Source organism: Malurus melanocephalus, unplaced genomic scaffold (genome assembly GCF_030028575.1).
Source record: "Malurus melanocephalus ecotype Western Australia unplaced genomic scaffold, MMel_1.1 scaffold_689, whole genome shotgun sequence".
NCBI classification, from domain to species: Eukaryota; Metazoa; Chordata; class Aves; order Passeriformes; family Maluridae; genus Malurus; species Malurus melanocephalus.
In genome coordinates, this window is record NW_026623921.1 from 63,859 (window position 1) to 79,286 (window position 15,428).

The following is a 15,428-nucleotide window of genomic DNA, read 5'->3' on the forward strand; positions in this document are numbered from 1 at the left end:
TCTGTATTACAGCCGAGATTTTAAAGCACCATAGCATTTGTATGAAGGACGCAGGTCCTCCACTGGTGCAAACTCCTGCATTTACACCATTAAACTTTACACCATTAAAGCACCCCTGCTGGCCCCAGGCTTGCAAATAAGCCAAGCAGTACCCGGGCACTGCTTTTGCCTTTTYCCAAGAACACCATTTGGTAACTGAGTGCATGGTCTAACACTGCTGTTCTGAACAGCATCAGGAGCTGCAGAGGACAGATGTGGTGGCAGATAAAAGCCACAGGCTGGTGCCACAGCCAAGCCAGCCMCTCCTCCCTGCCCAGCAAGGCACTGTCCTCATCCCATCATTAACCTTCCTCTTTCCTGCTGGTTACCACAATGCAATTTTCAGTCAGTCGTTTTTTCTCYTACATTCATGTCAACACATTACAAACCCTCCAAAGTCAGTCTGTTGTATTGTATTGACACTGGGAAAGTAACAAAATACAACCTATTTTACCTGYTGACAGTCAGTTCTCCACTGCAAGGATTATACAGATGAGCTCTTCTCTCTAAGACTTGTCATGTCTCAAGTTCATTACAARAAGGTGGAGAATTATGCTCTCCTCAAGTTGATGGATAATATCCATCAGTTGGAAGACTGAGGTAAAATTTGACTATGATCTTTTAATGTTACATATTCATAAATATGAAAGTGKTGGGATTTGGTAGGGATTCCCCAGCTGCAGAAACAACTTCAAAGGGCCTGTTAAATCACAGCGGAAAATACCTGCTCAGAAAAATTGCAAGTGCCATCAATTAAATATAATGTATCTGGATTACTATTATGGACGGAAATCACTGAAATGGTAAAACAAAATCTTGCCTCCTGAAGTTTCTGTAGCAAATACATGTCTCCATATTGGACAAATGTTGTTTCCATCAGAAAATGCAGTAGACAGCAGGGAAATAAAAACCCTGGACTCTTTCAGTAGAGTGGTTTGATCTACCACACACAGAAATGCAGAGTTTTGGATTAGTCAGTTATAAGCCCAGCAATAAACCTGGGCCACGCCYGTCCAGCTCAGCAGAAATGCAAAACTTTTGGTACAAGGCCTTTAGTACTGAAACTGAGCTATTCTCATTCTTACAGAAAGTACATTCAAAACGGCTGCCGACAAATTCAGTGACATGAAAGCTCACTTTTCTTTAARTTAAGTTTGGGAGATTTTTCACATTTAGCTGCTTTAACTTTATGGTTGAAACTAAATATATACCACCCCTGACTCCCCTATAGTGGCACTCATACACAGAACTGCAATTTCAGTAAGGCCAAAAGCCTATGTCAAACACTAGAATTAGGAAGTGTGAAAAAGTCACAAATTTCCTTCATGTTACCCTCTGGTAGTCTTTAAATAAACAAGATTATGAATCTTTTATATATTAATACTAGTCTGTACACAAGTTCTAACATGTAATTTCCCCACAAATATTAGAGCTTCAAAGCATATTACTTCAATGTGATTGTGTTAATGTGTCATCTGAAAATGACAAAGTAGGTTTTTTAATGTCTAAATATACATAGTATGCAAAGAAGAAGTAATATTAAAAACCAGTGCTGAGAATACCATCATTAAAACACAGGCATTTTATCCCAGTGAGTGCTGTCTTCTTAAATTGTCACAACATTTGGCTTCTTTCTTTGGGTTCTTCCTGCATATGCTCCTAAAAGTAAGTAGAAACATTACCATTTTATGATTAATAGTACTGGGTTTTGAAACAGGATTATCCAACAAAAATTCCTGAAAAAATTTAGGACAAATTTTTTTAAGGCAGTATTATGCATTCAGTGACTACTTTTAAAATAACAGTTTTCACAATGTTACACCCTGAAAGCCTTMGGAAAACTACCAATAGGTTCAAAAGTAAGGACAATTTATAATATTGCCTTCCTTGGTAACTATTCTATCTTCTCTTCTGCTACTTTAAAACTACAACCACAATTCACCAATTTTTAAAAGAACCGTTACATCACCAAGRCAGAGATAAAATGGCTGACAAATTTAACTATGCCATGTCTTACTTTTAAACARATTATCAATTAAGAAAATACCATAGGAGTTAAATAGTTAAAATAACTCTTTGCTTTTGTCACACTAATTACAACAAGAGAAGTTGTAGGCCTCCATACATCAGCATAAGACAACCAGAACTAGAAGTGCAGTATGAATATGAATAACGTCATCAGGCACAGCCTTTATAAAAGGAAGGTTGCTTAAGGAGAAAAATAATAAACAAATAAATAAATCTTTCCACAGGGAACAAGTAAATACAGACATATATTTTTTAAATCCATATTATACTATGCATAGCACAAATACCTTCCAGTACTAAGGGTTCAGCAGYGCAGGCTGCTAAAAAGTAGCACAACTCGGCATTCTTTAGGTGGAAGCAGTTATCAACAAAGTGCAGCAGTGTGAGCAAACATTTACCCAAAGCAGTGAAAATCATACTACAGGGTGCAGAGCAGTGGGAATGGAAGACAGCCATGGAAGAGAAATGATTACTAAGCAAGTAAATGAGTGAGACAGAGGAAGTGCCAGTCCTCTTTAGGCTCTTGAGTTCCTCTGGGTCAGAGCTGCAGTGGTTACAGGCGTCCGAGGGCTGTGCTCAGCACAGCAAAGCTGCTTTGGCAATGGCCAGAGCCCTCCCCACAGCAGATCCCTCCCTTTCAACAGGCTCCCACTACACCAAAGGCATTCCTGCTGGCCCARCACTGCCCAGGGCTGCACTCTCAGCTCACTGCGAGCTCACAGGACAGACAACCAGGCTGACAGACATGGTGCTTTAGTAGTGATTAATGCTACCCCTTAACTCTCTKCAAGTGTCCTCCAAGTCATAGAAAATTCCCATACAAGTAATAGGATATTACAGTAATAGTATATGGAAGTACAAAAATCCCACAGCAATCTAGAYGATGGAATTGCAGAATGCAAATCTGAATAAAAAGAGTGACAGTTCTAAAAACRATTACCAGGCAGCCTTTTCCAGCAGCGAGGGGCAATGACATGAGGCCTCCCTTTGGGACAAAGGACAGACCTGGCACTCACACACAGCAGGCCTGAGACTTTCATCCAAGTTTACTTTTGGTTACTATCTACTTCTCAACAGTTCTAGTGAATATATCTGGCAATCTTTTTATGACTCACTATTGTGAGTGAAAGCAAATGAGCTGTGCGCAGTACATTCTATACACTTTGTTTATAGAATTTGAAAGTGGATGGTTCAGTTATCAGCGCAGATTTGTTTGAACAGATAGATTAGACTTAAGGCATAGCAAAGCAGGTGCACAAAGAAAGGAAAACAATATATTGCCAGTTTATTTTCCCTAAATACTAATAACTTATTACTATAAGATCCAAGCACCAATTTTCTACACACCTGAAACAGCCTTGTTAGAAACTCTGCTCTCTGAGGCCTTCTTTCTATTTTGCTCAACCCCATTCACTGAGGTCTTAGGGGTTCTAGTTAAATATAAAAGAGTAAATAAGTCACTTGCAACAAAGTTGAAAGGCTGCATACAAAAATATAGACACTATCAAACTCTGTTTGGCATGAAAACATTTTTAMAATGTCCCACAGAGCCTCCTCCTGACCGCCTGTGTAGTTCCTATAGGCATTATTACAGCTTACACAAATACATTAAGTAGGAGAACATCTCCCCATGAACAGATTCAAAAACTCTGTTCAAGAAACCSATTCAGTTCAAGTACTATGGCATTACAGTCTACACAGAAAAAYACATGTATTTCATTAAGTGGAAGCAAAGCTTCATGGAATGAATGTTACAAATAGAAATGTTGGAACAGTGTAAATGAAGACAATACACAAGAGGATGACAACACTAAATATTTTTCTTGCAGTCTAAGGTAAAACAAAGCTTCATCATTCTCTCACAATACTGGGGGAAGTAATTATTTTTACTCTGAACAACAGTTGCACCATTATGTGTAAATATTATCCAGCAATCACTGGTTCTTGCACTTTGCATTTACTTTCATCTTTAGGCTATAMACCTCCTGTGCTCTTACCCTTGTCTGCAAAGCAGTCTATGAACTGGGGCATTCTGTCCTTGGTTTGGTTGAAGTATGCTGTTAAAACACAAACTTTATTAGTGCTTTTTTCCTTCAAAAATATAAAGCTCAAGAAATACTGAATTATACATCAYGTTTCACACAACAAATTTAAGAAGGGCTAACTGGTTTTGTAATGCAAATGACATGAAGGCMAAGTGGCTGGAATTAAAATTCTAGAGTAAGATTATTATTTCCACTATTTAWAACAAACAAAAAAGCACACAGATCATCCACAACAGTGCCTTGGGATCCAATCATTATGAGAACACACGGGAAAAAGGGCTGAATTGCCCACAGTGGTCCTTGTAGATTGAACTGCATGAGTAAACAACATGTCTTTCCTAATTTCTAATGAGCCAATACAAACCCTTTTGTCAGGCCATGCTAAATCAGATTTCATTACTTTCCATCATAATAGTAGCAGGAATTGAGCTGATCGATGGCAAACCAACAATACAGATGACAGAGTCTATCCTTATCAGACATTTTCTTAAAAGCATCATAATAAAGTAACCATCACCCACCGGCTTTCAGGAGTTTTTTGTTTAACGATTATTTTTTTACTTGGTATTCCCATTTCTGAAGCCCTAGAGAAACGAAAGTATTGAAACATATTTCAGTTATCAAATCATTATCCAGGTCTTGAGTAAAACACTCAGAGAAAGCCTACAAGAGGGACTACACCTACCTGTAAAACWGCCAGAGCAGTAGTAGGGATTATTCCTTACTCAGGAGCAAGTCTAACAACTGCTCAATCCACTGTGTTGCAGATAATGCCTGCTACCATTCCCCAGAAAAACTTTACTGGAGATACTCTATCAAGTAGTGCTATTGCTAGGTACTTTTAGTAGATAAAATCACTTGGAGCACTTTTTACAATTTGCAAAATCAGCCATAAACTAAGCATCCACCACTGCATTATAGCRTAAATGCATAACTTAGAACAAACCTTTTTCCCATGCAAACAAGAAGTCTCTTAAAAGTAAGAGCAAAATACAATTATCAAGTCAGCACACACCTGGAAAGCTTTATACTCATTCTTCCTAGGAGAGATGACAGTTTGCAAAGAAACTATTATAACTCCTACTCCTCCTCTTGAACATCTCCCACCAACCCTCCCCACCCAAGTGAGGGCTGCACATACTTCATGTACTTTTTCCTGTCCAGAGATTTCTGTGTAGCTGTTGAGAGTGTCACTCGCTCTCTTGGGCTCTTTACTTTATCCTAAAAAGAAAAGATATTGAAGAAAGTTACCTACAAAGGCATAATTAAAAATTCAGATTTAAGAAACATTGTACACASTGGGGAAGAATCTCTAAAATGCAAAATGATTCAGTACTTAAAAGTCTTAAAATATAAAGTTCACATTCCCTGGAATATAACACACCATTTGCCTGAGCATCTTCTCTTTACGAACTTCACGATCGTGACGCAGAATGTTCATTCTCTCCGATGCCTCCATTGAGAAAAAGATGTCATGGAYGTCATAGAGAGCAGCTCGCAGCTGAAAAGAATGAAAATTTTAATGTAATGTTCAATCAAGTTTACATGCCCATGGCTTTGATCAAGCTCTTTTMGSTTTTAATCTAAACAAAACACTTCRTAATTTTGRAATCAATTTTTTGAAATCAAATAAATTTGCATCAAGTGAAAAAATGGAATCTTCTCTTCTTTAAATGTTTTATTCTAAACAAAGCCACTCTCAAGGGTTTATGTATTTATATTACCAAAGCAGAATAGCTAGGAAAGACCAAAAAAAAATTAAATTCTGTCACCTGAGCCATTACTCTTTCATGAAGGGAAGCATCTTGTGCTGACACACTTCCTCTTTTCAATGGGGCTTCAGACTGAAAAATTTTTATGAACTCCAGAGTATCCTGWGAAGGATGAGAAAAGAAGAGTAAGCACCARGCATAATGCTTCATAACTAAGAMATCATTACCAACAGTACACATAGGACATAGATTATTTGACTTGGACCTCACGACACTAAACAATGCAACACTCAAATATGTTCATATAACAGTACCAACATCTTCTGAGAGCAGAAAATGCAGGATTTCATCTGTCCATTTAAGGCAGGAATAAAAACAAACAGGAGAAGGCTGCCAATTACCAAAAAGTTGAGCTTACTTTTACAGTTTGCTTAAGATGTTTCAGTTTTTCTGTCTGCAGGAGTCTACGAGTGAGAAAACCCTTTGCCACTGCAGTGACCTTGTCAAACTTCATTTGTATCTCTGGACTGAAAACCTTAAAAAAAAGAAAAAAGCATTTTCTAAACTTTTGATTAAAAAGCAAGAATCACAAATTATTTATCAAACAACATCCATCAAGTGACGTAAGTTTTCAAGTAAGAAAMAAGCTGATGATAAAGCTTTGGCTGGGCCAAAAGTACCCACCATAATTTWGCAGAAGCAATATATTGCTATATRATTATTTTGCATATATGAGTAAGAAAAAGAGCCTATWCACTTCTCCTGAGTAATCAAAGTAGCTATAGGAAGGGATACTAAAAATTTCTGTGAGATCTATTACTGCACAGYGTTATAAAGTTACCAGCACCTTACAAAAACATGAGGGCTTTTTAAGACAAAAAGAAATCTTTTTTTACCCTTACCTGAGTCCACCTAGTTTTGATCCTATTACTTGGCCTGGATACTGAGGTTTTTATAACTCCACTACCTGATGGCCCCCAGAGATAGAATGAAGTTTCACTTGTTGTAGCAAAGGTGTTGGGTGTCGTATGAGCAAAACCTGCAAACAGAACACACAGTTCAACACACACTTCTGCCAATGAAGTAATACCTGTGTCAGTGTTTACACTCAGCTCACAGGGTCACAGCTTTGTCTGCAAGGTCTCAATTATAGGCAAAAAGCAAGCTGAATAKTTCTGACTGATTTCCATGCAAAATTTGCTAAAGAGAAGACAGAACAAAGCATTTCACAATGTTCTGGAACAGTTGAGAGGGGTTCCATCAACTCTAGCTGTACTGCCTTGCAGCCAAATTTCCCTGGCAGAGCCCCTCAGAACGCTCTGCACATACGTGCTCAGCTGGCCCAGTGCTCTGCAGCCACACAGCACCAGGATAAATAACCCTTCTGGGCCATGGTGCAAACCCACACCTCCTCCTTGATCAAAGGAGGTTCTTCTTAGCTTGTTTTCCTTGGATGTGCCCTAAAACAGTTCCATAACGAATGCAGTAGACGGAACAGCCCGAGGATGGTTGAATCTGTGCTAAATGCCAGTGACACAGAGATGTGACAGAGCTGTTTCCCAAATGCTGTCCCCAGGACAGGGCTCCCCAGGAGCCCTCTGCACACCCTGAGCAGCCTGGGCAGAACACTGCACTTGTCTGTGCAGGGGGGCAGCTGCTCCAGCCAAGCACTGCACAACAAAATATAGCACAGMACTTCATCTACATTCTTCCCTCCCAGTTTTACCAATGCTGGTGGAGTTTGTGTTATGGACTGTCTCCTGCTGAGACTGCACACTTTCCAGCAAGCCACTTCCACTTTTTTTCCTCCACTCCAACTCCATCCTACTGTTAATATTCACTTTGGAAATTTCTATTTCCGTTGTAGTAACCTTCTTTCCTTCCAACTTTCTCTCCTCTTCAATTTCCTACAAAAAGAAGATTCAACCATGAGACTATTTTTCTAATTCTGTAAAGCAACAGAATATAMATTTAACCCAACTGCTTCCTGACAAACTTCCATACAACACAAAACCTTTGCTTAGAATTTTTCCTTTTGACCTTACCTTCTGATATTTTTCCTGTTCTCTCACTTGTTCAGCTATCAGAATYGACAGTTGTTGTGCATGCTCCTCTTCTAGTCTCTTTCTCATTTCTTCCAAGGCCAGCATTTTAGTTTTTAAAATATCTTCTGAGAAGACATAACAAAGAATCAAATATTAAATACCTTCTATATGATCTTTGCCAGAGACATACATCCTTTACTAAAAGTAATATGCATCATCARTAAAATGTAAGGATGTCTTTGACATCAGGTTTTCTTAGTATCAGGTTTCCATTATGTATTGTAAAGACCCCCATCATTTACTAGTCCTTCAAAACATTTGCATGCTCATATTTGCYRACTAAACTTGTGAATGGAGCAGCAGTAACACCAAAAGCCTCTACTGAAAGAAGGACATGGAAAATACAGCTCTAAGAAYTGTCACACTTGCTGGAGTGAATAAGCATCATTTATGTCACTTCAGCCTCATTTGGTAGAGACACACACAGAAGTAACAGTGTCTTGAATTTGAAGATAACACTTACATGGTTTTCTTTCCATTTACATGGGCTATCTTTTCTTTTAGTAGTCTTATTTAGACTTCAAGGCATAAGACAAGTTTCTTAGTAAAAACAAATTCCAACGTTGAGATTCAAATGGAAAATCAGTTATTTGTGATGTYAAATTAAATTAGAGAAATGAGGCTACTAAAAAAAAAAATCACATGCAATAAAATTTTAGCCTTTTGATATAATACATGCTTAGAAACCAATGATCATTGGGRCTTTTTCTAAAAAAATTTATAAATGGAGAAGTAACCCTCAACTACAGGAAATCTTTTACCTTTTGCCATATTTTCAAGGACTGCATTCTTGGTGATGTAAACTGATCCCACAGGATACTTCTGTTCTTGCAACCACTGCTTCTCTTGTTCTTCCATTCCAGTTCTTAGAACACAGATACTGTTTTCTTTTTGGCAGTTGTCTGTGTCCAAATCAAGTCTACGTTTTACCTTTTCAAAATTTTCTGGAAACTGCTCATTTGCTGAGGAAACACTTGGAGTATTATCCATCCGCTGTTGCACATTCTTGCTCTGCATTAGCAGTGGAGATGGATTTTCTACATCGTAAGATTTATTGAGTTCCACTGGAGAATTACATTTAGTGTTTTCTGGCAAAGTAGCTTGTTTCATTTCATTCACAGCCGGGATCTTCGGTGTCACTGTACACTGACTGATGGCAAAGGGCTCGCTCACTTTCAGAGGTATGATATTAGTACTGTTCTCTCCTTTCCACGGCCCTCTGCTGTCCATCACCAGCTGTCCTTCCACCGCAGCTGACACTGTTCCTCTGCTTTCAAAGAGCCCAAAGGAATGGCGATTTGSTTTGCCATCACAAGGGCCTGAAGAACTCCTGCTGACACCAGGAACTCTACCAGAGCAAACCGTAGTGAAGTCCACCATGAACTTTGGCACCGATTCAGACACGTTGTTCTTATCTGCAATATCTTGCATGATTAAATCCATTGCTCTACCCTTGCCTTTAGGACTCAACTCGTAAGCATTCACAGGATTGTTTATAATGATGTGTCCCATGGATAAAGGTCTTGGGCGCCGTCGGTGCATTTTAGGGCTCATGCTCGGCTCTGGGCTTGGCAATTTGGCATAAGAGCCTGTGAGGCTCCTGACAGTGCTGCTGCCACGGTCAAACACAGAATTCTTCTTCAATTCCTCATCGGAATCTGAATCCACCAAAGGAGGTGTTCCAACTCGCATAGGTATGTCTACTTTAGAAAAACTGGATAAAGTGGACACACTTGTGTTATTTGTAGTAGAGGCACCTTGGAGAAGGCTATTTGACTTATTAAGACTAGGTTTATCAAGCGTCTGAGCAGCACAACTTCTGCTTGTAAACTTTACTCTCTCTTTCCCRGAGTCAGTTGTTTTAACACCGTCATTTTCTTTATCCGAATGACTTTCACTCGTACTCCTCTTTGAACTACTTTTTGAGGTACGCTTGCTTTGCTCTCTCTCTATGTACTCCCTAGACTTCTTGATCAGGTTCTGAAGACTCATGACACATGGATCCTGGACATCCTCATCCGATGGTGACCCCACTCGCCCCTCCTGCTTTTGCAGAGCATGAGACGTCAGCCTGTTACAAACCTTGTCAGGAGACGCAGCCCYCGGACAATGCGCGTCTTTCGAGAAGCAGCTCTCACTTGGCTTTGAGGAAACATTTTCTTCTGCTGCTTTAACTACTTCTGTCACATTTGATGTCATTTGCCCTGYAGTACCTGATGGTCTAAGTTCTGGTGTCTTTTCCAAGTCCATGGAACCATGCTTTTCAGGAGAACATGCTGAATTCATATCTGATAGAGCTGTGAAGTCAGTCAAAGCCTCTGAATCCGAATCAGGGCAAGAATTCTCAGCCTCCAGTGTCTTCACACCACTCATGCTAGGTCCCTTCTTCATCTGCAAATTAAATTTTTTKTAAATTCCCTATTTTCAGTGAAACCTCAGAAACTCAAGACTCCTGCAAACTTCACTTGAACTTAAAAGAAAATCTAGAAAACCAGTTTTATTCAAGTGAGAATTGCTTGTTACTTCCAGCCAGCAATTGTTTAAAAGGATATTCACACTACAATTAGCCTGTGTGCTATATCTCAGCTATCAAGAGGACACATCTGGGGGAAAAAACAACCTTATTTTTGTATTGAACATACTTTCCTGGTCTGCTGGTCAAACCTCAAGYSAGCTGACTGTTGCCACATACACTCGGTAAACAACACAAACTGTTTAACACCTTGGTAACCCAACAAACTCAGTGTCAAATGTATCTGTTCAAGCAACAATTTAATTTAAAGGCTGTATTACAACTGTTACAAAGACATATAATAGCTCCTTGATTAGATGTATTTAGCAGTCTTAAATTTAAACTTCTACTAAATTCATCATTAAAGCCACAAATCAAAAGTTGTAGCAAAATTTTAAAACACACAACAGAATTTCAAGCTGTTGTGAAGGTAATTTTAATCTGCAATCATAAGGCTGAAGGTAGATTATTTTATGATTAAACTRTAAGCTTGCAAACAAAGCAAGCTCTAACACAGCGAAGTTGTTTTAACAATCGAGTTGTTTCCAACACACTTACAAAAGCAACAACGTGCTCTGTCCTTCACACACAGCAAAACAAGCACTKAAAAGCAAATCCCATGCACTACAGTAAGTATCAGCAAATAATCCATTATCAGGACACTCAGCATGAAATACCAGCAAACGCTGTTTCTGCAGGGTTAACTGCTCCTAATTTCAYGTTTATATTGGGGAATACACCCCAGCATTTTCTCACAATGTCTATAAGCAGAGGTTTTCTGGAAAACTGCTATGAGAAGTTTTAGATYAACACTACCTGGACATTTTCCACAATCTCCTGGACACGATCCAGTAGAGCTTTTTTCCGGGACTCCCGTTTCCTTGTCTCTAGGTCCAGTGCTTTCTTCTTATATTGCTGTATTTCCTTTTTTTTTYCAAGGGTAAGCTGCCAAACAAAGTGAAAGAAACATGGTTGATATCACTAAATTTCAATAYAGAATCACAGAAACAAATTAGAAAAACAACAGAACCAAACAATTAGAAGAACAGCAATCACCTGAGACTTTGTGCCCATGCTAAATGCCAGCTTCTTTTCAACCAATTATACCTTTTTTTTTTAGAGGAAGATGGACAAAATGCCTTCTTGGTACACAAGCAAATTAACATGAATTTAAAATATCATTTATAAAAATCTTTCATGAACATTACATGCTACGGTACCAATCTGACACAGGATTCAGACATTTTTTCTAAAAACYTTTACAATATCCATGCATTTCTAAATGAAGAATATGAAACATATCTGCAATTTATATCTTTATCATGATTTTTGGACATTGTTAGAGACTCTCCCTTTTCTTCCCATCACTGAAACAAGGAAGTCAGCTGCAGTACTGCAGGAACTACCAACAATCTTCAGCTTGGCTCTGCTTGCATTAGCACAGAATGGCTTAACACAATTGATGAGCCTGTGGAATGCATTAGAGGAAGATGCAAGCACATGCAAAAAATTGTACTTAGAAGTTTTTAAACTATTTCAGTATTTCATATTTTCATGTTTTTTACACCATTAAACTAACTCACATGTCAAATATTTGAAATGYCAATATAATTTTACATGAAGTTAAGCTCCGCARTAACATTACTAAAAACCACARCATTTGTGCTCCCCTTAGGAAGACAACAACTTCTAAAAAGTTAAAGGAAATGTARTCAGTGTAGGGGGGGRAAAGTACATTTTACCCCTTACTTTGTAAGATTAAGGCTGGGAATRCTTAGGAYRCATAMAGCAGCAGGTCAGATGCCAGCTCACACAGACACATTCAGTAGAATCACKACATGTGCAYATCACAGCCAGTGCCAATAGCACAGTTAACACRCCAGGGAGGAAAAAGGGATAAAAAAGGCCTTACCAGAGGGGAAAGCACAGGGACTCCATAGAACTGAATGARGGAGATAYTTTTGTGCTGAACAGTCAAAGASGTTTCTCCTTTTATTGMCTCTTCTTGGATTCTGGAAAGATGCTTCCTACAGAAAATTTCATAGTCCTCCATCTTCATGTTACCCAAGCTGCAAAGAATAATAACATTACTCTCTCATGTATTTCCAAGACCTTGAAAGGGAAAACAACATCACAACTAATKCTATGTTCACTATGTTTTGGGAAACAAATTCTGCATTAGAAAACTGAATTAAGTTTCTCTACTTCCTATCATTAACAAAGCCTGCAAAGCTCTTCCTTATTTACCCCCGTAAAAGGAAAATCTGCATATATGAACAAAACTGATGATCACAAGTACACAGAGAAGAAAGCAAGCATAGAGGTTATTAGGATTTACCAAAGTACACCTACTATAAATCGTAATTTCCATCAAAGACTAAACCTTTGAGATAYTGCACAACAATGAGACAGATCCTATCAACTGAAAAAAATTAACAAGCAAAATAGCAGCCCAATTAGAATAGGAGTGGGGGAAAAAACAGAAAGGGGGGAAAACGGAAAAAAAGCCTTTACATGTTTAGGGGGCTGAGAGGAATTTGTGTCTCACTCCCGTGAGCYTCCGTCTCGACACATCCCTATATGCCCCTACTTACACCAAAAAAAAAAAAGACATAAATGACAGCCTTTTTTTATTAAAAGCGCTCAAGTATCTGGCACTGCCCGTCCTCACGAGAGCGAGCCCAGCACCGCCCGGCAAGGCCTGACAACGCTTYGTTCCCTCGCACGCCGCTTCGGCCGATTCCTGCCCGCCCGCCCGCTCCGGGGCACCGAGCCCGCCCCAGGCCGGGACCGATGGACCGCCTCCCCCCGGGCCCCGGCACGGCCCCGCTCCCCGTCCAACGCTCGCTACCTGCGCGGAGCGGAGCGCGGAGCAGAGCGCGGCGCTGCCCCAGCGCTCCCCAGCAACCGCCGCACAACGGCCGGGCCACGGCACTACGAGCCCCAGCGCTCCCCGGAACAGCCGCACAACGGCCGGGCCACGGCACTACGAGCCCCAGCGCTCCCCGGCAACCGCCGCACAACGGCCGGGCCACGGCACTACGAGCCCCAGCGCTCCCCGGAACAGCCGCACAACGGCCGGGCCACGGCACTACGAGCCCCAGCGCTCCCCGGAACAGCCGCACAACGGCCGGGCCACGGCACTACGAGCCCCAGCGCTCCCCGGAACAGCCGCACAACGGCCGGGCCACGGCACTACGAGCCCCAGCGCTCCCCGGAACAGCCGCACAACGGCCGGGCCACGGCACTACGAGCCCCGGCACGCACCGCACCCCGCTCCGCTCCGCCCCGCTCCGCCCCGCACAGACCGACGCTCGAGGGGTGCGCTGTCGCCAGCGCTGCACGGAACCGCTGTACCGTGTCTAGGCGAGCGCCCAGCGAAGGCAGCCCCAGCTCAGAGAGATGAGAGCGCCGTCCCCCTGCTCTGATTTCCAGCCAAGTCCACCCGTAGCTCTCCTAGACGCGTTCCCCTCTTAGCACCAGTGTGGTCTGTTCTGCTTCATCCCATTAAATTAAATATCACACGGCTCTGCAGTCCTGGTGTAGTCAGGACCAGAAATGTGCCGCCGCAGGTATCACATTCGCTGTGATGAGAGAGATAAACATGAGCAGCCGTTCACATGCTCCGTGAGGACAGCACCATGCCGACAGACAGACACCCTATCCCTCCCGCCCGGGCGGCAGCCGGTCCAGCCAGGCCCGGGCAGGTAACACTCACCTGGCGGGCAGGTCAGCTGGAAGGAAAATCAACACTTGTTTGCCAGCCAGTTGGCCCAGGCATAATTAAGTTTATGGAAACATCTAATTCCCAGTATTTAGAGCTGTTAAAGCTGTCATTCTTGTTTCAAAAAATAATTTCGTCATCTGTACCTCTTCAATGATACTTGAGTGTAATTTTTTTTAACTCTCCATCTTTAATCTTAACAAATGCTGTTGTTTATCAAAAGCTTAATAAAATGTTAGGCATCTAATCAGACATTCCATTATTCGTTGTGTGTGTGCATGTATCTCTCTGATTTTTCTTCAGCTGCACCKGGCAGAAGCACAAAACCATTGACAGAGATGCTCAGAAACAGCTGACACAGTGTGTGACAAATATTCATCTCAGCAATTTAAATAAATAAATAAGCCCAGTTTAGAAGATCACCCGGTGCCTATTCTACCCCTAGTCTGTCAAAGTTCCTCACTGAAAAGCCAGTTGCTTCCCATCCTTCTCACAGATATACACACCAGGGAAAAATAAAAAAAGAAGAGGGTCAAAACCCCCACTTACGTTATCACAAACCGCTATTTCCTCAGCTTTGCTATTCCACCGGTAGACGAAAGAAGGCCAGTTTCTCCAGGCTTCACTGAAGGGGTTGTTTTCCAGCCTCCTCGCCCACGGGTCTGCGCTCCCGGCGGTTGTCCCGGGTGCCGGAGCCGCCTGTCCCCGGTCCTGTCCCTGTCCTGCCCTGTCCCTGTCCTGTCCTGCCCTGTCCTCTCCTGTCCTGTCCCCTGCCCTGTCCTCTCCTGTCCCTGTCCTGCCCTGCCCTGTGCTGTCCTGCCCTGTCCCCTGTCCTGCCCTGTCCCCTGTCCTGTCCCCTGTCCCCTGTCCTGTCCCTGTCCTCTCCTGTCCCTGTCCTGTCCCTGTCCTGCCCAGCAGCAGCCTCGGCCCGGCGGGAGCCACCGCCTGCTTCTCCCGCGGCTCCGGTCCCGGCCCGGGCCTGCACGACTGCACACTCAGATACGGAAAATATACAATAGATTACGTTGGATATAACAGACTCAGCAATTAGCTGGAAAAATAATCACTACGGAGGCTACGYTTCATAATTAGTTAGCTGGCATAGCTGCGGAAAGCCCTCAACGCTCTCCATGCACACAGATGTTGTGCCGCGCTACCTTTGCTTACATGCACACCATTTATTTTTATCCGCACCCCATTTTACCAGGAACGGCCGCTTTCCCGCCGCGGCCTCCCGCCGGCACCCTGAGGAGCTCTGAGCGC

The 15,428-nt window shown here is 41.8% G+C and overlaps 1 protein-coding gene across 7 annotated transcripts in view; it reads right to left on the reverse strand.

The window, feature by feature from the left end:
- Positions 1–101: 101 nt before the first annotated feature.
- CCP110 (centriolar coiled-coil protein 110) overlaps positions 102–15,428 on the reverse strand; it is a 16,371-nt gene continuing 1,044 nt past the window's right edge. The window contains exons 1-15 of one of the 7 annotated variants that reach the window (XM_057384148.1): positions 14,715–14,777; positions 12,354–12,510; positions 11,258–11,386; positions 8,691–10,320; positions 7,870–7,991; positions 7,551–7,731; positions 6,727–6,863; positions 6,243–6,359; positions 5,885–5,986; positions 5,497–5,613; positions 5,254–5,333; positions 4,634–4,696; positions 4,065–4,124; positions 3,415–3,497; positions 102–1,698 (exon numbers count right to left, since the gene is read on the reverse strand). In XM_057384148.1, coding sequence (XP_057240131.1) covers positions 1,646–1,698; positions 3,415–3,497; positions 4,065–4,124; positions 4,634–4,696; positions 5,254–5,333; positions 5,497–5,613; positions 5,885–5,986; positions 6,243–6,359; positions 6,727–6,863; positions 7,551–7,731; positions 7,870–7,991; positions 8,691–10,320; positions 11,258–11,386; positions 12,354–12,500 — 3,021 coding nt within the window. In that variant the 5' untranslated portion in view covers positions 12,501–12,510; positions 14,715–14,777 and the 3' untranslated portion in view covers positions 102–1,645. Of the gene's footprint in view, positions 1,699–3,414; positions 3,498–4,064; positions 4,125–4,633; positions 4,697–5,253; positions 5,334–5,496; positions 5,614–5,884; positions 5,987–6,242; positions 6,360–6,726; positions 6,864–7,550; positions 7,732–7,869; positions 7,995–8,690; positions 10,321–11,257; positions 11,387–12,353; positions 12,511–12,955; positions 13,035–13,292; positions 13,712–13,798; positions 14,055–14,714; positions 14,778–15,428 lie in introns of those variants that run through there. The other 6 variants (XM_057384142.1, XM_057384147.1, XM_057384144.1 and 3 more) reach the window with 6 other exon arrangements.